The sequence below is a fragment of the Triticum aestivum genome, chromosome 1B (assembly GCF_018294505.1).
Source record: "Triticum aestivum cultivar Chinese Spring chromosome 1B, IWGSC CS RefSeq v2.1, whole genome shotgun sequence".
Classification (NCBI taxonomy): Eukaryota; Viridiplantae; Streptophyta; class Magnoliopsida; order Poales; family Poaceae; genus Triticum; species Triticum aestivum.
Window position 1 is genome coordinate 7,553,907 of NC_057795.1, and position 22,363 is coordinate 7,576,269.

Sequence of the window (22,363 nt, forward strand, 5' to 3'; positions counted from 1 at the left end):
TCTCCAAATCTTCCAATTCTTTCCTTGTCTTTGGCCCATCCTTGGTCTTCACCGGCATGTTCATCAGTGTGCCTAGCAAGCTCTCGAGGACGTTCTTCGTGATATGCCTTTGATCAAGGCAATGAGACGTGTCGTGATTGGGCCAGTACTCCAAGTCCCATAAATAGACATCGTTTTCTATACCTTCAGCAGTGGCTCCGGCGCCTTTTTCATCTTTCCCTACGCGTGGCGCTGTTCCCAGTTTTTCAATAGATCGTTGATTTCGGTGCTGCTCGTCTTACGTGGAGGTCCTCGATGCTCAGCCAAACCATTGAATAGATCACCATGTTTTCTCCATGGGTCATCCTTCTCGAGCCATCTACGATATCCCATGTACACGATTTTTTCAGACCCGCTTTCGTTGACGTAAGCTGTTGAGACGTTGTATCATCCATGCACCTCATTCATCCATAGTATCCGTGGCACACCTGGCCTGAGGTGTACCCGTAACCGAGATAGTCGTGCATCGTCGTCATCAGCGCGGCTCTCATATAGAAATAATCTCCTCTGCTGGCATCCCATGTCTGGACTGGCGATTTCCATAACATGTCTAGCTCCTCCTTCAGAAGCCCCATATAACGGTTAATATTATTTCCCGGTTGTTTCGGCCCTTGAATCAGCATGCTCATGCGTATGTACTTTCTATTCATGCTCTTCAATGGGGGGAGGTTGTACGTCTATACAAAGATGGGCCATGTGCTGTAGTTGGTGTTCTAGTTTCCAAACGGATTCATGCCATCAGTACTCGCACCAAGCACGATGTTCCTTGCATCTTCTACAAAAAATCCATATTCAGCGTTAAATGCTCTCCACTGCCTAGTATCTGCGAGGTGTCTCAGCTTCGGATCATCTCCATCACCGGGCTTCTTCCTCTCCGCGTGCTAGCGCATGAGCTTTGGTTCCTTAGGATTTACGAAATACCGTTGCAGACTGGGAGTGATCGAAAAGTACCAGACAACTTTCTGAGGAACTTTCTTTTCTGCCTTCTTGTATCGAGAAACATTGCACACTGGACAGCTGGTTTTTTCTACGTTCCCCCCTGATAAATGATGTAATGTTGATGCATGTGTGGTATCTAATGTGTGATAGATCAAGAGGGCAAACGATTTTCTTGGACTCCTCGAGACTAGTAGGACACAGGTTCCCCGCGGGAAGAACTTTATTATGTAGATACTTCGAATGTTCGTCGAGGCTCTTGTCTGTCCATTTGTTTTTGGCCTTCGTCTTTAGAAGTTCGAGCGTGAAACTCAAGCGGGTTACCTCGGGATTGCAACCATCATAAAATGGAGTCTATGAGTCTACTTCAAGTTGCCCCAGCTTGACCTCCTCTCTAGAAGCAGCTCTGTCGCTAGTCGTACTCTTGTGAAGGAGGTCTCGAACATGAGGGTCCTACACGACTGAAGTTAGTAGCGTCGAAGACTGGAGTGTGCCTGCCGCCTCTTCTCCGCCATGTCCGGACTCTTCTTCGCCGTGTCTGGAATCTTCTCCACCACCTCCATGACCGGACTCTTCCCCGTCGCCATGTCCAGCACCATCGTCTTTGTGTCAATCAGTCATCTCTTCTTCTAGCCCCATCTCGTTATTCACTACCATGTGGACGTACTCATCATCATCTTCACTTGTCCACCGAGTACAGACATCCATGAAACCATTCATCAGCAAGTGCACCTTGAAATTGCCACGAGCAAAAGGGTCCAAAATGACTCCTTCTTTGCAGCTTATACACGGACATCTAATCCCAGTCCGGTTATTTGCATACATGTCCATCACCGCGGATTGCAAGTATCGCTCCACCTTCCTTCCACTCACCTTCACGACCGACTGCACGGCATAACAAGAAAAAGGGTTATAAACAAAATGCAAGCATGCATCAAAGTCATATAAAAATTTGGCATGACCTTGCCTAAAAATAGGAGATATCGAGTTTGCTCGAAATTCGCCGAAATAAAAATAAATCGACATTTCGGCAAAACATAAGCAACTCAAGGGGCATGTCACTCGGACAAATCCCTTCATATCGCAAACACACATATTCCCATTTTTGAAATGCACAACTTTTTACTCACCTATCTCTCGAGAGAGATCGAGCATGGTTAGATGTGAGACCTTTGCTACCTATATATAGGGATAGAATGTGGATGTCTAAATAGCTAGCTAGATCTAGTTGTTGGGTGGAGAGATGACTCTAGCTAAGTAATGGAGATGGAGAAAGATGAGCTAGCTAGATCTATATGTATGCAAGGAGGGAGAGCCAAATAAATGAGGAAGTTATAGAGGAGAGGCCATTTATGGAGGAGAACATTATGGTGGAGGGGGCATTAATGGGGAGAGAAGAGAGGTAGAAGGAAGAGAGAAGAAGGGCAATAATGGTGGAGAAGTAACTTAGAGAGGGGAGAGGGCAAAGGAGGGGAGAGGGCAAACGGGGAGGAAGGCGGAGGGGGGAGGGGTGGGTGAAAAGGTGGCAGCCAAGCCTAGCAGTAGCGTTGTATTCTTGACGGGCGGGCTATGGTGCTTAGTAGTAGCGCTTGTCAGGAGCAGCGCTACTACTAAGTGGGGCCCAATAGTAGTAGCGGTGTTGTTGTGGCAAGCGCTACTGCTAAAATCTTAGCAGTAGCGCTGTATTTTGGGCTGCGTTGCTACTACAGCTAGCGTCGATGGGCTTGTTGGGTCCCACTTATCAGTAGCGCTATTCGTATTTCGAGCGCTACTGCTAAGTCATAACTTGTAGCGCTGTCCGAGACCAATGCTACTGCTAGTTAGCAGCAGCACTGGTTATTTTCTAGCGCTACTATTGATGTCCTACCTATAAGCGTTTCGCTAGTAGTGAATGCTTCTTAATTTCGGGATCATTGTATATGAGCTGCACTGATGTGGTCTTGCCAAGGCCCCCCATTCCAACAATGGGAGGAACTACGAGATCTGAACTGCTAGCTTGACCAAGTAATGTATCAACAATATTCTTCTTATCTTTGTCTCTAGATCTACTGGCAATTTCTTGTGGGTCGATGATAACATAATCTGTCTGCTCCACTCTTTGGACACCGGTGGTTGTGGTTGGTACTTGAAGCCAAAGGCCTGCATATCTGCATAATTTGTCTACCTCAATTGCTTGCATAATCCGGCAAAGCTTGCGAGCCGTTCTGCGACGGAATACAATATGGTTGTGAGTAGGGAAGAGTTTGATTACATCGAAGCCAAGCTTGGTGTAGTGCCCATTCTTCTTGGCTTCAAGGCGGAGCACTTCATACTTGAATTCGTCGAAGACATGATTTGCCTCATAAGCGACTGTCTTCAGCTCTTGGAGCCAGGCTTTTTGCCCCTTCTATGTGGGCTATCGCCTGCTCCTTGGCATCGGCAATGACATCGAGGATGGCTGGAAGTTTGCGTTCGAGAACTTTGTGCTGCTTCTCCATTCCCTTCATCACCTTGTACTGGTCCAGGAGGAACTTGGACGAATTCTTCATCATAGTCGACACCGGGGGCTGGATTGCCATGGTGGCCACCACCTCCGCCATTGGGACGATCAAAACACCCCCAACACACTCAGAACACGGGGAACACAGGTGCAGTGCAGATTGGAGAAGAATGGTGTTAGCAACACGTTCGTGCTTGTGACTTGTGAGGAAAATGGAAGACAACGTGGTGGGGGCAGAGCATCACTAATAATTTGGCCTGCGTACAGGACAGAGAGATGCTGAGATCGATACAAAGGTGTAGTTCCACTGTAGTTAGGGATGTAGGATTAGGATCAGGTCTGATTATTGAGATTCTATGCATCATCTCTTTAATTTGGCCCTACAAACAGAAAAGTTGAAATGCAATAATGCATGTGAGACGAAACTTCATGCAGCACCACTGGTGCTGCCATGAGGCACATGCAGCACACTGTTCCCACAGAGACAACCAAGAATGCATTATGCAAGACCCATGATGTAATTAATCTTTCAACCCCACCCACTGAGTCTACATCATTCGGGTTGATGTTTTGTTTGTTTAGCTCGCAAGTTCGCAAGGACTGAAATACAGGCTGGCTGGCTTCACATGAATATCATACTATAACCACTAGATCTGATACAGTACTAGAAATGGAATTGCATGTTGGTGCACCAGACTACTACCTCCATTTCTAAATGTAAGACATTTTGGCAATTCAATTTAAACCGCCAAAACGTCTTATATTTCGGAACAGAGGAAGTAGAACAAAAAGGACAGACCCAGTGCTAGAACCTCCCACACCAGGTGGGGTCTAGGCAAGCCTTATCCCTACACAGTGCAATGCAAAGATGTTGCGTCGAACCCAAAACCTCTTGGCACAAGTGAGGAGTAGTTCGCCAGTGCCAGGCATGTGCTTGTACCAGACTAGAACAAAAGAAAAAAATTATTTCCATGAAATGCAAACAAGACTAGAATAATTACCAACTAATCTTGGCAGAGGTCATCTCCATTTTTGAAAATTATCTTGAGTGCTCCTACATTTATGACCCGTGGATCTCTCAGCCAAAAAGAATGTGTCCTTGCAGTGCTCCTCATTCTCTCCTCCATCACACACGTAGGCTGCGTCGATGACGACGACGACGAGGATCTTGATCCACAGCCTGGAGCAGAAATCCCGATTGGACCAAGAAAAGAATTATGGACTCCCCCCGTGGACTTCCAGATGAATGACGACTAGGGCGGTATGCTCTTTCTCCATGAGTATGAATTGAGGATGTCAGATAACACAGTAGCACTGGATACAAGGCATTATTTTACTCCCTGGAAGTTGCACGACCGCTTACATGGCTGACTGTGGGTTTGCCAGTGCGAGGTATGCCGACATATGCTAGCTTATTGGTCAGATCGAATAAGGGGTACAACATGGGCTAATTGGATGGATACGGCGAGTGTTTTGTCACGTCAGACGCCATAACAGCTGGGGTTTTACCGTTCCACTGGCTACATGACCCTGCAAAGATACTAAACACTACAGAAATCCTTGACAAGAAGCTGTTTACCCCTTCTTAATGCAGAAGCAATACAAGTTAATTAAACTTCCCTAGGAAAATGATTTTTTTTTGTTGGGTGGAGAACTCGATCATAGGATGGGCCTGGCACCGAGGAGCAGGGCATCAATCGAGATTTTGTTGGTTTATTCTGTGGGCTGGATTCATCCTTTTCCTCTGCTGGTGTTTCCATGGGAGACGTATAATGTAGGAAGGCGAGGCGATGGAAGAGAAGCTAAAGATTTAGTACGGTTATTTTGTTTTCCTCCAATATTTCAAGCAGATTGATAGAAACGGAATAGAGCATAAAATAAATTTGAAACCTCTCATGTAACACTCACTTTTGAACCCTAGCTAAGGCAAGTCTGGTGATCGAGTACATATATATAGGCCTGACTTATATATACTGTAGTCTTTGTTAGGATCATTTTACATCCAGGCAAGCATGCATGCGATATGTGTTAACTGTTAAGCATGCATTCAGGAGCCGTTATCATTTCTTTTTCATGTGAGTACGCAACAAAAATTGTGTGGCATAGTAGAGCTACTTGCATACAAATGATACAAGTAACCATATGGTTTAATTGGAAAAATATCATGAATGGCTTTGAAGTTGGGTGATGGCAACTGCATGACAAAGAGTAGACCCAGTCCAACGGAATAATGACTCATGAAGGTCTTAGAATAGACCGGCAAATCCTAAATAGGTGTACCAAGTAGCGTAAGATATTGGAAAAGTATACTACGCAAATGCATGGCTCCTTGTGGCAAACATTCAGACCACTGCTGCATTATTCAGAATGAAATCAAGTCTTCTCTCAAATACAGTTGACTAAAAACATTCAGGCCACTGCTGCATGCAATCTGATATACTCTATAGCAGTGGATGATAAGCTACCAACAGAGCAGGAGTCGCTTCGGGTTAATTTATTGAAGAAACAAGCACACAGCCTGACATTAACTAGCTGCTCGTTTTTTTTAGAAAAGGAGGATGACCCCCGGCCTCTGCATCTGGGAGATGCATACGGCCACTTTATTAATTATTCTCAAGGACCTTACAAAGTATTACAGACAATATTCCTGAATCCACCATCTCGGCAACATATGCCGCTACTCTTACCCATATGATGAAGGGATGCTAGTTGGGCCACTACCCAAACCACTCACCTAAACCTAACATCAAAAGCCGGAAGCCCCAGCCGAGCCACATACCGGGTCTGGGGCACGATCCGGCCAGACACAATCTTGTGTCGTCGCAGCCATCTTCCACAGGTCCATCTTCAGAATATATTGAGTCTTCTACCTTGTGTAGGCCACTCCGCCATCGACGTCACCATGACGCCAGACAGCAGAGCACTGACTGGCTGCTCGTACAGGCAAAGCAGAGTATTACAACAATACTACAGAAGCAGAGCACTGACTGGCTGCAGAAGACTGTAAATATAATAAACACTACAGAAATACTTGGCAAGAAGCCATTTACCCTTGCTTAATTTCTGTATGCAAACCATAATTTGAAGCTGTTTACCTAGGCCTGAACTCGCCTGGCCAGAAACTACAGTTCTCAATCACACCGTCAGTTCTATTGTTGCATTACTTAAGAGTGAAACAAAGTCAGTTCTGAACAGAAACATTCCATTGCAAAAACAGCCCATGAAAATAGACCACCATTCGATTCAAATCTGCAACAGCCAAGCAAAACTCAACTACCATGCCAAAAGGCTTTTCTTCTGCGGCCCAACATTTTTGCCAAAGCAAAAGTGAAAAAATATTCATCTCAGTTTGGCGATTGGTAAGCAATCAGCTGTAAGTCTCCCTTAATGATTTGTAGTGTATGACACTCCTACTCCTGCATCAGAACAACATTCCACATAAGCAAACAATATCAAATAGTAATATTTCAGACATCGATGACAAACTAATTAACTAATGACAGGGAATATTAATTTAGTCTTGTTGGGTTATGCTAACAGCTTGAGTAAACATGTGGTAGGCTAAGCTAGCCAACGCACAAGCATAACTAGCAGAGAAACAGGAATCCTGTGTGAAGGGCCTTACTAATAACACTACTCTATAAAACCAGAGGAGTGGCTGATTGACTGACTACAGGAGGCTATAAAAGAAACACAGTGGTAAAAATCCTTGAGAAGAAGAGCATGCAAACCATCAACTGAAACTGCGCCGAAAGTAAGTGAAGCACGCAAAATCTTACATAACAGAAACTGAACCTGCTCTTTCGGTTCCTGCATCAGCATTGGGCTACAGCCAGCAAGATTCATGTCCGCCCTCGTAAGCAGCCAGCAAGTAATTCAGATATCTACAGCACTGCCGCTGACCCTGTTGCACACACCCAAAGGACCTGCAGAAGACCGGATCCGGATCAGATCGTCTCGGCCTGGGTTGTGATTCAGTAATGCTCGAATCGACTCGACGCCAAGAAGTCGAACCTGGCAGATGCTCAAGGAGATGACTTAATTCACATCACGTACGCAAAAGATAGAAATCAAAGTTCAGCTAAGCCAACAACAACCATGACGTGACCTAGTAGTACACACCCAAATACAGATCAGATTGTCTCGGCGTGGACTGGGATGTGAATCAGCGATGCTTGACTCGACTCGAGAGTTACTGTTGTTTGTAGAAGCAATCGCAAGTCATTCCCCGAGCAGCAGCCATTGGGGAGGCCTACTAACTGATTAAAGGAGGCTGTTCTGTAAATAAACATAAGAAACACACTTGTAGTCACTACCGGAATAATTGGCTACCCCGACGGCCTATTCTATGCCGACGGCCTTTTGTCGGGGCCGTCGGCATAGACGGAGCTATGCTGACGGCCTAGGGAAAGCTGTAGGCATAGAAAGGTCGTCGGCATACCTCAGACTATGCCGACGGCAGCTGTAGGCATAGAAAGGCCGTCGGCATACCTCAGACTATGCCGACGGCAGCCGTAGGCATAGAAAGGCCGTCGGCATATCTCCGACTACACCGACGGCAGCCGTCGGTGACGTGTGGCCGTCGGCATATAGGTGGCCCTGGTGGCCCGGCCTCAGACGGCAGCCTAACGCTGTCAAATCTATGCCGACGGCCCTCACGACGGCCGTCGGCATATGTTTTATCTGGTTTTTTTCAGGAACTGCCACATGGCAATACTATGCCGACGGTCTTGCCGTAGGCATATATATTATCTGTTTTTTATCTTTTAAATTGTTTTTATTTTAAAAATGATTAATTTAAATCTGTTTTTTATGTATTATAAGCGCCAAAAATGTTTCTGTGTTACGAAAAATAAGTATGTGATTCTGAAAAAATAAACATTGTAAAACACATTTGTGTAATTAAAAAAACATATGTTGCATTTTAAAAATGTTCAGGCATTTCGAAATACTGTTAATAACATTTTTTTAATGTTTACGCAATGTACAAAAAATTTCATGTAGTTTAAAATGTTCCGTACCATCCGAAAATGTCTAACACGTATTTCAAAAAAGTTTCAAAACTCGTATTTGGAACAATGTTAATTATATGTATAACTTTTTTAAAAAATACTAAATTTCTAGCACATTTAATATTTTTTATACATACGATTAACATGTTCTCAAATACAAGTTTTTGAAACTTTATTCAAATAAGTGGATAAACTTTTTTGGATTGTATGACACATTTTTTAAAACAACGCTAACAATTTTTTACATTGTATAAACATTTTAAAAAATGTAATCAATAGTTTTTCGAATGCCTGAACATTTTTAAAATGCAACATATGGTTGTTTTAATTACACAAATTTGTTTTATGATGTTTATTTTTTTAATGTCGCGTACCATTTTTTTGTAGGACATATTTTTTTTAATTGTCGCAAACACAAGAATATAATTTATTTTCTTACATAGAACAAGAAGGAATAGCAACCTGAAAAATGTTTATCCCATCCAGACATGTTGTGTTGTTGTGGCCTAGTGGTAATCTTAGTTAACGCTGACCACAAGGTCACATGGTCGAGCCACAATGCTCCCTTTTTTGTGTGACAGTTAAAAAAATACTTTTCGGTCCATATTACATGATATACAAATTAGGCGTGGTACTTAAACATGAATCATCATCCCTCTTGTGGTTGTCCACCTTCCCTTACACAGTCCACAGTTTCAAAACCCCACCATCTATTTTTCTTTCATTTTATTTTAGGCGTTTATATATAACATAAATAAAAAATGCAAGGGCTTATCTGCATATCTACAATGTGACATTGGCTGACAGTGGGCCCTGGCCACGCTGGCATGCCACATAGGCCATAGATACATCTGCATATGTACGGATGGTTCTTCGCGTGTCTACGAGTGTGGTCGGTGGCCTTCGGGGCTAGCTATGCCACCAAATCTTGTGATGGGTCCTCTTACATGCCACAAAGTGTGGTGGCAACTTCGAACACCTAGCACGGGGCTCCGAAGTGTGACCCCCTTCACGGACGGCGCTACCGCCCACACTTGGAGGGGGAAACATCTGCGTCGGGTTGACGTAGAGGGAATCTTGTGGTGGGTAGGGCCCGGACCTTGTTCTGGAGTCTTCACATGGACTGACCCCATCACAACGAGGTGGAGAAGTCCATTGGTCAAAGGGCTTCTCTGCATATCTACAATGTGACATTGGCTGACAGTGGACCCTGGCCACGCTGGCATGCCACATAGGCCATAGATACATCTGCATATGTACGGATTGTTCTTCGCGTGTCTACGAGTGTGGTCGGTGGCCTTCGGGGGCTAGCTATGCCACCAAATCTTGTGATGGCTCCTCTTACATGCCATGAAGTATGGTGGCAACTTCAAACACCTAGCGCGGGGCTCGGGGGTGTGGTGCCATGCATATCTCCAATTTCTTGCATTGAAACCCTATGGGTGCACTAAATGTCTCAAATATTGCAAGCGGGCCCGAAAAATGCCATATCCTGGCACATGTCATGCAATGGCCCCCTCTGAGAGCACGAGAACTTTTGAGGTCAACAGAGCAACGGGCAACACACTTCCTTCACAAACCGGACACGTTCTCTCTCGATAGCCAAATACTACCTCGGAGATGGTGTAGTTTACAAGCGACCTCCAGTCAGTCTTCTGCGAAACATGCTCAAAATTTCACCACACCCTACAAGGACCATACGACGACACTGTGCCAGGTCCCGAGTATTTCCAGCATCATGTGATTTTTGTTTGATTTAAACGGCTGGATCCGGCATGCCGCCGAGGTACATTCGCCTCCCTGTGGTGGGGCATGCCCCTCCTTGGGTTGCACTAGGCCTACACATACCTCAAAGACATCATATATGATTTGACAAACCACCTCTGGACATCATTTCAGGTGGCCGCCGTGCAGATCTGCAATTTCCCGCATTGAAACCCTACGGATGCAGTAAATGTCTCAAATATTGCAGGCGGGCCCGAAATGCCATGTCCTGGCACGTGTCATGCAATGGCCCCCTTTGAGAGCACGAGAAGTTTCGAGGTCAACGGAGCAACGGGCAACGCACTTCCTTCACAAATCGGACACGTTCTCTCTCAATAGCCAGATACTACCTCGGAGATGGTGTAGTTTACAAGCGACCTTCGGTCAGGCTTCTGCGAAACGTGCTCAAAATTTCACCACACTCTACAAGGGCCATATGACGACACCGTGCCAGGTCCCGAGTACTTCCTGCATCGTGTGATTTTTATTCGATTTTAATAGCTGGATCCAGCATGTCGCCGAGGTACATTCGCCTCCCTGTGGTGGGGTCTGCCCCTCCTTGGGTTGCACTAGGCCTACACATACCGCAAAGACATCATATATGATTTGACAAAACCACTTCTGGACATCATTTCAGGTGGCCGCCGTGCAGATCTGCAATTTCCCGCATAGTCGTCATACCGAACACACCATTCCCCGATCCATTCCCTCCCCACCTCACCTCACCATCTCCTCCTCGCCGCCCTCCTCTCTCCTCACGGATCGTCGTCGATCGGTCCAAGATGGTAGAAGAAATTAGAAAAAAAAAAAGAGAAAGAACACAATTGTATGAGATTGGTTCCTATTGGTGGAAACATTTGTGCCACGGATCGATGACGTGGCGCATATCCATCCATCTATCCATCTAGCTGTCCACCCCACATCCATCCATCCATCCATCTAGAGGAAAGGAGAAAAAGAAAAGAAAAAGATAAACGATCCCACAAGTCTGGAAGTGTTGTGGCGGTTGCAAACGCCCGACACGTGTCTCCGAGGTGTGCCCCCCCTCACGGACGGCGTCACCGCCTGCACCTGGAGGGGGGAAACGGACGCGTCGGGTCTACACGGAGGGGATGTAGCTGTGGGTCTGGCCCGGATGTTGCTCCCAGGTGTTCCTATGGGCTGACCTGATACAACCGGGTGGAGAGGTCCACTGGTCAAAGCCCGTTCGTGGAAAGTCAAAGGGTTAGATCTCGTGGTCAACCGCTCCAGGGTTAGGCGGGACGGGGGCCCTATGGGGGTAGCAATGCCACCGGAGCGTCGCACCGGGCCCTCATACATGCCGTACAGTGTTGTGGCATGTCCGAAGAGGCGGCACGCATCTCCGGGGTGTGGCCCCCCTCACGGATGGCGCCGCCGCCGGCACCTGGAGGGGGGAAACGGACGCGTCGGGTCTACACAGAGGGGATGTAGATGTGGGTTTTGGCCCGGATGTTGCTCCCAGGTGTCCCCGCGCGAACCATCTCCCTCCGACGGACTTTGATCCATCGCCGCCCCCACCCCAACCCCCACCGTCGATGACCCCCTCCCCCTTCACTCAGCTGACCTACTAAGCTCCACATCGAGCACGCGAGGCGGCGGCCATGCGCTCCCACACCCGCGACCAGGCCACGGCCTCGGCAGACGAAGCTGCTCGAGTTCGGCGCCTCCCCTCTCCTCTGTGTGGTTCCCGGAGAGGAGAGGGCCGAGTGGTTAAAAAGACATTACAAATCCATATGAAATAATAATACATTAAAAAACATAAAAAAGAAAAATTATAACTATAAAAGACATTAAAAATCTATATGAAATAAAAAACATAAAGAAGGAAAAATATAAACTATTAAAACACAGCCCACGCATAACTGTATTAACTTCTTAATTTTTTTGAAAATGAAAACAAGGTCTAAAGAATATGAAATTTGGCGTGGTACAGCTTTATGAGTCCTAAAATGCATGGAATTTTTTTGAGAACATTTACTGTATTTTAACATGTTTATTTGGTCAACATTAGTAGGATAAACAAACACAAAAAAATTCATGTGTTCCTATTGGCTGGAACCAGTGTCCCCTGGATCGATGACGTGGCGGGGCAGCCCACCACCACCACGCATCGCACACACCAGCTATCAACCCAGCCCACGTGCACGTACAGTCCAACCACTCCTCGATCTCTTTTTCTCCTCACAGAAGCGCAGCAGCAGCGCACGTACAGCGCCCTCGACGGACTACCCCGCCGCTGCCCCCCGCCGGACTCCCTCGTCGCTGCCACGCCGGACTCCCGCGCCACCGCCCCTCGCAAGATCCTCCTCCGACGCCCCTCGCTGGACCCTGCCATGCATCTCACCTCCTCCTTCTCTTTCTGCCATCTTCCTCTATCTCCCTCTCTCCGTTCAGCACCGCCGGAGTAGCAGCGGCACCGCCGGAGAAGCAGCAGCGCTGGAGTTGCCGCGGCCTACAGTCTCCTCCCGCAGCCACCTCCTAGTCGGGGGCAGTAGTCAAGGCCCGCCGCACCACCAGCTGCGCCATCGAGCCCGTGCAGGACGTCTGCCTCTCTCTCCCAAGATCTCGACGACCACGGTGGCGACCTCGACGACGACGCCGCGCGGACGACCTCCACGATGACCATGGGGGCGACTTGGGGTCTGGACGGATGCAAGGGACCTCTGCACATCCGCGGCTGCTGCTCCGGCCATGTCCGCAGTCGTCCTCTGTTGCTCCGACCATGCTGTACGTGGGACGCCGGACATGCTGTACGCCGGACGCTCGACACGCTGCTCGTCGGTCGCCAACCGGACGCTGTTTTTTTAATCAACTAAAAGCATATGAAGGAGGCGCCACGTGGCAGAGCTATGCCTACGGCAAAGCCGTCGGCATAGATTTCCATCTATGCCGACGGCTTTGCCGTAGGCATAGCCCTGCCGCCAGGAGAAGCCGGGGGACGACACGTGGCGCAAGTATGCCGACGGTTAGGCCGTCGGCATAGATGGAAATCTATGCCGACGGCCAAGCCGTCGGCATACCTGCGCCACGTGTCGTCCCCTGAATCGCCAGCGCTGTTGACGGCGCCGTCCGTTGCCGTGAGACGGAAAACATTGTCGACGGCTAAACTATGCCGACGGCTATCCCGAGGCCGTCGGCATACGCACCTATGCCGACGGCTATACTACGCCGACGGTCTGACACATCTACGCTGACGTGATCTACGCCGACGGGGCTATGCCGACGGCAGCCGTAGGCATAGATATATGCCGACGGCAAAGGACCTATGCCGACGGCCCTGGGCCCTAGGCATAGCCCGCGAGTCCGGTAGTGAGTAACTAAATACTTGAGAAGAAGAGCACTGCTGCTTAATTCTGGCATGCAAACCATCGACTGAAGCCGGATTGTGAATGCAGTAAATCGTCACTCACAGAAGCCGATTACCTAGCAGTGACCACTGAGTTCACTTGACAATCACATCAACAGTACTAGCTTTGATCTAGCCTCTCTACATTTACCTAGGTTGTTATGTTTGTTCTTATGACTGACAACTTAATTAATTTTAATCTCTCCATGAACCATTTGCTTTCACGGATCTAGAATAACAAGTTGACAGAAGGAGAACTGTATCCATATTGATGATCAAGTCCTTGCCTCCTTGAAATGTAGTAATGTTACTATTTAAGCTATTTTTTGCCACTAATACCTACATATCCCGATATCGTGGATTTGGCCACTTATGCATGCTAAAGTGTTTTTGTCATATTTCAAGACCTAAAATCTATTATTTTTCTAAAGGTATTTTTACAACTCAAGTATATGATTTTTCATAAATCATTATTCTACTTTTACTTGACATATGCAGAACTACGAATTGCAATGTATCTAATTGTGTTGCAAAATTGTAGCTATGAAATATTATTTAGCCTTGTCATGTAGGAAGAGCACACAAATAAGAGAGAGAAGTACACAAAATAAGCTCGGTTTATATATATTATAGAAGAAAGAGGCAAGTCATCAAGCTCTTAGTACATCATTTCATTTTCAAGCAAGTACATGTAGACAGTAGCAATAGGCACGCACAATAAAAAGGAAAATAAATAGTACATGAGATCACGACAAGGAAGACCCTTGTCCTTCTGCTTATTAACTGTTGCAATGAGCGAGGCGTCGACCGGGGCAAGAAGATTCTGAAGCAAATTAACACATGCATTGTGCTAAATTGGGCACGCGTAAATGCCAAGTGCATTGACAGACCCACCAGCACGTGCATAGAATCCCCCAATGTTGTTACCTTCTGGAATCTCGCTGCTAAAAGGGGTACCGTTTGCTTTTCCAAAAGGCCCATATGTTGTAACACTGCTGACCAAGGTAAGTGATGTAACAATTGTCTCTCCTCCAACTGCACCAGTAGTTCCAAGAACTTGCTTTATAAACTCGGAAGGAGCAAGTGTGATCTGGAAGGGAGCGGATGTATTGGGTATGAGATGTAAGTTATACCACAGAAAAAAATGCAGAAATTACAGTGGAATATCAGAAATAACTCACCGTTGCAGTAAGTGCACCATCACCACCCCATGGCCCAGCAGTTTTCTTCTGGCCAGTTTGGTCAGTGTAGGAAAACATAACCGAGTTAATCACGTCCCCACATCTAATTGTCACAGTTTGAAGAGAACGAGGCAGCTCCGTGATGTCAAAGGATGTCCCACCATCCCCACCCCAAGGTCCCATCTTTGTCATTGGGATCTGGGTATAGGTGATCAAGCGACATAGAATATCGTAAAAAATGTATTTATGTAAATCCAAGTAATTAGGTGAGATGCAATTTTTAACAATATAAGCGGACTTAATATAGGAAACTAATTACTGGTAAATGTATCTCACCGCTTTGGGGATGCACAGACAAAAAGCACTGATACGAAGCTCCCAAGTACGCCCTGGAGTAGGTGGTACAGTTTGGATTACTTTGGCGACCACTACACCTTGTGCATATGCAAACTCTCCACTCCCACCTACAATTGCCCATTCACTATTGTTTCCTACAAAATCTCCAAGAACCTTAAGGCTGGACCCCTTAAACCTAGTAAGTGAAGTCAAAATCACAAAATTTTAGCACAAAAAATATGTATAGATGCAGTGTAATTAATTGAGACGCTAACAGCTCTAAAAGATGGGAAACCGACCTGGTATCAGTGAACAATATATTATGACAGAATAACCAGTTCTCGTCAACTTTGCCCGCACCCATGTGCATGCCACGAGCACGTGCGACAAGGTTTGCATTGGCAGCTGGACCATCACGTATGGTCCAGTCGTTTGCAACGGTGTGACCAAACCCAAAAAGCTGACCTGGTGGATTGACAACAGAGACTTGGTTGGCGTTGGTAACACCCGGACCATCAAATATCTGGTTCATGTATAAGTGGAAGAGATGCTCTTTCTGCTTAATGTCTTGGCAAACACCACTCTGGTAGTAGGAAGGGTTTGTAGCGGCCATGGCTATCGGGTGTGTGGGGAGCTTTAGCTAAGCAAGCTAACTGGGCTTCGATGTGTTTGGTGAGGAAATGAACAGAGTGAAGGTCGCAATTTATAGATGGGGTTCCGTGTGTCGGGTGAGCCACTAGATGCTCAGTCAGATCCAGTTAAAATATGTTCTTCTCACAAGCCAAAAACAGCTAAGACCTCCTAATTGAAGATAAATTCATGGGAGCTTAAGGTACGAGCTTTACTTAAACTTTGTCCTTTTGGTCCAAATAATACAATCTTTGTGAATGACTTGACCTCATTTGTCATATTGTAGGTTTGGTACTTAGTATATATATATCTAGGGCGTCGATTTCTCATGGCTTAACATGCATGCATGTGGTGTGGCAGACTCATACAAATCATTGCCCTATTTTATATCTCGAATTCGACTACACACCAGAATCTACATCTCGGATGCCACTACACCAGAATGACCATATGAGATGTGGTAGTGCACCCTGTCCAGCATCGAATAGCCAGTTCTAGAATTGTTAGTGCTCAGTCTCTCTAAGCTTTTCGCTTGAAGCCTCTAAGCTGACCCGCAAAAAAAAAGGACATTTCAAGCTAGTTACAACTATTTTTTTAGAACAGCCATAGTGTCTACTTTGTTCAGCTGTTGTGTCTACTATGTACAATCGCTTTTTGTGAGAACTGGCATGGGCACCAGCACCTTTTTTTTTTTGCATCCAGGCAGCCAGCACAGGCTCAGGGTGGACGACACGAGCGGGCTTTTTGGCCTGCTCGTGGCCCACTCGGTCCCGCCCAGCTCGGTCCTGGCCCGCTTAATAAAATGGCCGGTCCGGTCTGTGAAATATGGACCGAAAATTCTTCGGTCCAGTCCGGTTAAAGCCCGGTCTGCTCGCTCGGACCGAAGATACAGCCCAGGCAGATGAGGCAGCACCCGCAGATCGTGCATTCATGCTCATGCAGTCATCCTCCTCCTCCGATCCACGTGTGCGATGGCCGTTGGGAAGAGATAGATGAAGACGTGCTCATGCACTGCCTTTCTTTTTTCCTTTTATTCAGTCGAGAGAAATAGAAAGAACGAGAGAAACGGGGATATCACGTAATCACGTCTCCATCCCACGATTATTTGTTGCCACCTATGGGAATAACTGCCCACAGGACTCTACGGAAATCTCTTCCTTTTGTTTCCTTTTACTTTTCAATCTAAACCTCTCCCTTTGTTTCCGATGTAAATATCGCGACTAACCAAAGAAACAGGTTCGATCCGAGAATCACGGTGCCATCCCACAATTAACTCCACGTACAATTTGACCCACTCATCACGGCAAGGCTGTACATGGATAATCGTGGGCTCATGCACGTGATAGATTGCTTGCATGCAGCAAAAAAAAATGCTAAGTAATAAACATGCGTAGGCTCACGGCTAACATCACTTTCCACGGCACGTCGTCTACCTGTCGCCACCGGCTCCTGCCCACGTCTTCCACCTCGCCACAGCAACCCCCTCTCCCTCGCGCCTATCTCTCCCATGCGTGCCCGCGCCCCGCTCCTTCTCTCCCCCGCGCCTCTCCATCCTGCGCGGCCGCGCCGCTATCTCTCTCCCACGCGCGTCTCCCTCGCGGCGCTGCGCATCAGGTGCGTCTTCTCCAGCTCCGGCCACCGTCCTGCTTCTCCGACCACCTCTCCGGCATCCTGGGCCCACACGGCAGTGACTGTACATCGCCGGGACCGTGGGGACAGTCGGCTCGGACCGGGACCGGACCGGCCCGAACCGTGTCCACCCGCTGACCCACCCTGCCACATATTAGCCAGCATCTCGATCGGTGTCATGATCAGTTACAGTTTGCAGGTGGAGATCTCCCGCGACGACCGCACATGCATGGCACGCAGCTAGAATTCGGAAATCCTACTACGGGATTAGGAGAAGTAATCGGCAAGGCTATGCCATGATCCATGTGTCCGTGAGAGCAAAACTGAGAAAAAAAAAGCAGTGGCAGCCTTTAGATGGAGGCCACGTACATAGCCATTCAGGTGAAGGTGCAGGAGTCAGAACTAGGACTAGTTTGTTTCTAAAGTATTTGAAAAGACCGGAGGTTTAGTCATTTTATTCCTTTTGTTTGACGCGTCTTCCAAGAAGCGTAAAGGCTTATGCTTGTGTTTTGTTATATCTGCTTGGTTGTCTCTAGCATATATTTTTTAGAATTTTTCTCTAGCATATACTCACATGAAGACGGCACTTCTTATAATTTTCATTCAAGTTTCTTCACGCGAGCTGCATTGCTACCGTTTCATATACTAATATTCACACTATGAAGAACAAATACTGAAATTGCAGATTGTTTGGCAGTACCGAAGTTTCCTCAGCCAATTGGCCGACGTGGAGCCTGTTGATCCGCATTCACTCGTAGGTCATGCGATTCATAACGGGGAGAACTTGCACCAGTCATGCATGCATGTTATCATTAGTTCCATATATCTAGTGAATGCAGTGGTGGTCTGGATAAGGTCGAGCAGTCTGTTTGGGTGAAATATCCAACATGTCTAGGGCTTCCCAGGCTATTGGGGCTCGCTAGCCATTCAATAATTGGGTTGAACTCATTTTTACCTCTCGATCATCCATTTTTTGGCAGGGAAATGTTACACTGGTCATCCATCGCTATGCCCTTCATAGTGGAACTTCAGTTCCCATTAGTCCCATGCATCAGCCAACGGTGGGCACATCTGCTAGTATGTGAGGAACTTAATATGGTCACCCTAAGTTTCATGGGAGTTAAAGAAAAAAAAACACGCATCTCATCTCTGCTCCTCCCACACATCCTCTCCCTCGCCACCCATGCGACTACCATGGCATCACTCCACTCTCGCCGCCGGCATGCCTCACCGTCGTCCCGGACCTGCCCTGGAAGCTCGACAATGATAGTGACAACAAAAATCTCGTCTCATCTCCATTGCATAGCTGCGGTCGCAACTGAACTTCCTCTTTTCTCTGTTGGGCATCATGGCACCATCTCCTCACAGCATGTGCCACCTCTCTGGTTCATACGCACCCTCACCAAGCTCGTTGGGAAAAGAAGGTTTCAAGCACCACTTGTCCCCTTTATCGATTTCCTCCCCCAGGTAGCTGGTCAACTTAAGCAGAGCGGGCTATGAAGTGAGATGATGCCACAGAGCGACAACCGCTCTTGACACCGTCCATTGCACTGGAGCTCTCATCGTTGTCCTGGTTGTCCAATAACAATAATTGCTATGACCCAAAATCTGTAGGAAATATACCAATATGTACTAGACAAAATTAGTATTCACCACAAAGTATATTTTCATACAATATATATTTGATGTTGTATATCATAGTATATTTTTGTACAAAATTTGTAAAACTTAAAATTGCTTGAGTTGAGACAAAGTAGAAACTCAATTAATTTGGAATGGAGAGAGTATCACCCGAAATTATACAACAAATGAGGAAAACAGAATCCTAGATGGTACAGTGAAGTAATTAAAGCCTCTTCGTCTTATATGAGCCGAACAACATAGCTTGCTCTACAAAAAGCAATATGTCAATCGAAGTTGTCTTAATTTTACAACCTCTACTAATGACATTATTAGTATGATTAGAACGAGTAGGCTATCTTCAAACCTCTGACCATCACCTCTCCGGCCTCCATTGGGTGTCCAGAAGCTAGGAAGAAGAGTCGAGTATAGATGGAGAGCTGTCTCTAGATGAATAAAGGACCAAAAATTTGCTCATATCTTAACTTACCGAGATCATCGATTTCACTGAAAAAACATGGTCGATGCATAAATATAGTGCATATTGGTTTTCTTATTCACCCTGGGGTTGGGGCGGACTATTTACATGTTGCCTGGAAAACAATTATGGAAATGGACAGACGGATCATCATCTTCTTCCTCCAATCATATCCTTCTCACGAATTGTTTACTTTCTTCCTCGTATTAGACTGACGTGATGGCCCACTGCCTCTCCTCTAGTCATCTCCTTCAACGACATCCTATCCGAGCCCTCGTTGGTGACGCCATGACAATAGAAAAAAGCCCCCCCCCCTCCCCCGGACCACCGCCCGCACACACATGTGAAGCCTCTCGTCTCCGCTTGCGGCGGCGGCGGCGCTGCTGCCAGCCGCATCGCCACCGGTTCCAGTTTGCTCCCAGCTCAGTCTCACTGGCAGTTGCCGCATGACACCGTCTCAGCCTCGGAACTCCACCTTGCCTCCCTTTGTTCTCCCCTAAAATTAATTTACACACGTTCGTTTTTCAGGTAACCTACCAATAGAAAATGCACATGGGGTCAAACATTGCATTCATTTTCCTCCTGTACATGAAAGGCTTAGCTTCGAATTTCTCCATACATGGTTAAACCAGCTGTTCAATGCTAGAAGGGGTGATCATCTAAGCCTTCAGTCCTACTAGTGTTTAAATACTATAGCCTGACAAGGAGCTATTCTGACCTCATGCATGCATGCGAAGGCCAACAGGTATATGTTGTAGCTTATCCAATGATGCAAAACCTACATGTTTGTACGACAGAATATTTAGAAATATTCTATATTAACTGGAGTACCGATTGCTTTGAATACAGCCAAATATAATGTCAATAACAAAAGATGGAGATAAGGACTCCCTTATAAAACTGGTCGGAGTAGTTCATTTCTAAAATATGTGTGAAGACGAGAGGCTTAGTCATTTTATTACTTTTGTTTGACGTGCCTTGAAAGAATCGTATTGTTGTGCACTACTGTAATGGAAAGGAAAATCTATCCCGTGGAATAGAATCGTGTTGAGAGCTAGCACGACGTGCCTGTCCTTGTGGTTGTCAGGAATTATCTTGGACGGCTCGTGCAAAACGTTCAGTCGGCAGCTCGGCAAAAGCAGCAATGTCAAGGCCTATGCCCGTGCCTCCAGCTGGTGACACCGTCGGGACTGCGTGATCTCCTGATTTGTTTCAATCGATTAATTAGCAACTATACCTTATCTTAGCATATTTTTGCATATAATTATCAAACTTAAAGTAGTTTGACTCGGGACAAACCTAGATAATTAATTCATAATGGGGAGTAGGACCCACAATTCTCTAGTAAATGGGAAAACATAAAGACCTTTTTTCCATTAAGAAAAGAAGGATAGCTCGTCCTAGATAAGGCACTAAGTCAATCGTCGTTGTCTTAATTTTAGAATCTCTATTGATGCTATCTCCATTTCGGTTAGGACGAGAAGGTTGTCCTCGAACCTCCTACCATCAACTCATCCAAGCTATTTTGTTGGAGCCAAAGCACAGCGCAGGACACTGACTTCATTTATCAGGAGATTGTTTGCACGACCTCCATCGGTGTGTGTAATGTAGCATGTAACCCAGAGCTAGGAGACGACGTATAATGTATTGTCCATAAGACCAGAACCGCCAGAAGGCTTGATCATTTAGGACAAAAAATATTGTAGCTCGGACCTGCTATGGTTTTTAAATAATACAGTGTGCCTAGGAGTTGTTGGAACTCCATGCATGCATGACAAGGCCAGCATGTATATGCTCTAGCTTATCCCACTATGCCAAACTATATATTATTATGACAGAACCACAAATCATTTAGAAAGATTCTATATTAACTGGAGTGCCACTTGCTTTGAATACCGCCAAATATAGTGTCAATAAAAGGAGATGGGGACACAAACTGCCTTTCCCTTAAAAGAATGGTTGAAGTAGTTCGTTTGTGAAGTATATGTGAGAAGACCAGAGGCTTAGTTAGTCATTTTATTCTGTTTTTTATGCGCCTTGCAAGAAGTATAGTGGGTTATAACTTATACTTCTGTTTTTTTTTTCTTTTTTATATCTGATTGGTTATCTCCAGCATATATTCACATGAAGGGGCCACTTACTATAAATTTCATTGAAGTTTCTTCATGTGAGTTGAGTTGCTACCATTTATATACTACAATCGAAACTATGAAAGAACAAATAATAATTTCGGGAATGCTTGGCGGAAATGAATTTATCTTCATGCAAGGTGGATGATTGCCTAGGGTGGAGCCCGTATATCTGCATTCATGCTTAGGGTTGGCGATTCACAATGGCGGAGAACTTGCACTAGTTAGGCATGTTGTCATTAGTTCCATATTTCTAGTGAATGCAGTGGTGGGTGTAGCGCCATTAGTAAAAGCTAGAACTGATAAGGCCGCGCTCATTGACGTTCATTGGAACAAGATTGGGTTTTTCCGTGAAGTAGATGACGAGAGTCGTTGCCTCGATGAACATATCGAGGATGTGTTTGAGGCGGGCAGCTGTAACGGAATTCCGACGAATAATTATGAGTGTGTCGTCGGCATACCGAAGCACACTGGTAACCACTTGGAAGAGGTAGGTGGAGACGAGGTCCCTTTGTTGCGGCCACTCTTCTAGTGAATCCACTTCCCTGGGATCGTGTTGAGGACAACGGCGGATCGCGTGGTTGGTAAGATAGCATCCATCAACCCAAACCATCTGGGTGGGAACACATGAGCCTTGAGGATTTGCCGAATACTTGACCAATTGATGCAGTCAGGTGCCTTGGCAAAGTCGAGCTTGATCACAAGCGTGGTTTTGGTGTGCTTGTGGGAGGACTAGAGTCACATGGCCTAGACGAAGTTTCCC

General features: G+C 46.2%; 1 protein-coding gene across 1 annotated transcript; it reads right to left on the bottom strand.

Moving 5' to 3' along the window:
• Window positions 1–14,215: 14,215 nt before the first annotated feature.
• Window positions 14,216–15,766, bottom strand: LOC123083730 (jacalin-related lectin 9-like). Its single transcript, XM_044505681.1, has 4 exons — window positions 15,414–15,766; window positions 15,115–15,310; window positions 14,779–14,976; window positions 14,216–14,687 (listed from the first exon to the last, which is right to left on the bottom strand). The coding sequence occupies exons 1-4, from the start codon at window positions 15,725–15,727 to the stop codon at window positions 14,448–14,450; spliced, it is 948 nt and encodes a 315-aa protein (XP_044361616.1). The 5' UTR covers window positions 15,728–15,766; the 3' UTR covers window positions 14,216–14,447.
• Window positions 15,767–22,363: the final 6,597 nt, after the last annotated feature.

Excerpts from the sequence above, each read along its gene's own strand:
- LOC123083730 (XM_044505681.1), bottom strand. The coding sequence starts at position 15,727 with ATGGCCGCTACAAACCCTTCCTACTACCAGAGTGGTGTTTGCCAAGAC. Across the intron at positions 15,311-15,413 it reads ATATTGTTCACTGATACCAG|GTTTAAGGGGTCCAGCCTTA; the intron begins GTCGGTTTCCCA and ends TTCACTTACTAG. Across the intron at positions 14,977-15,114 it reads GTCTGTGCATCCCCAAAGCG|ATCCCAATGACAAAGATGGG; the intron begins GTGAGATACATT and ends ACCTATACCCAG.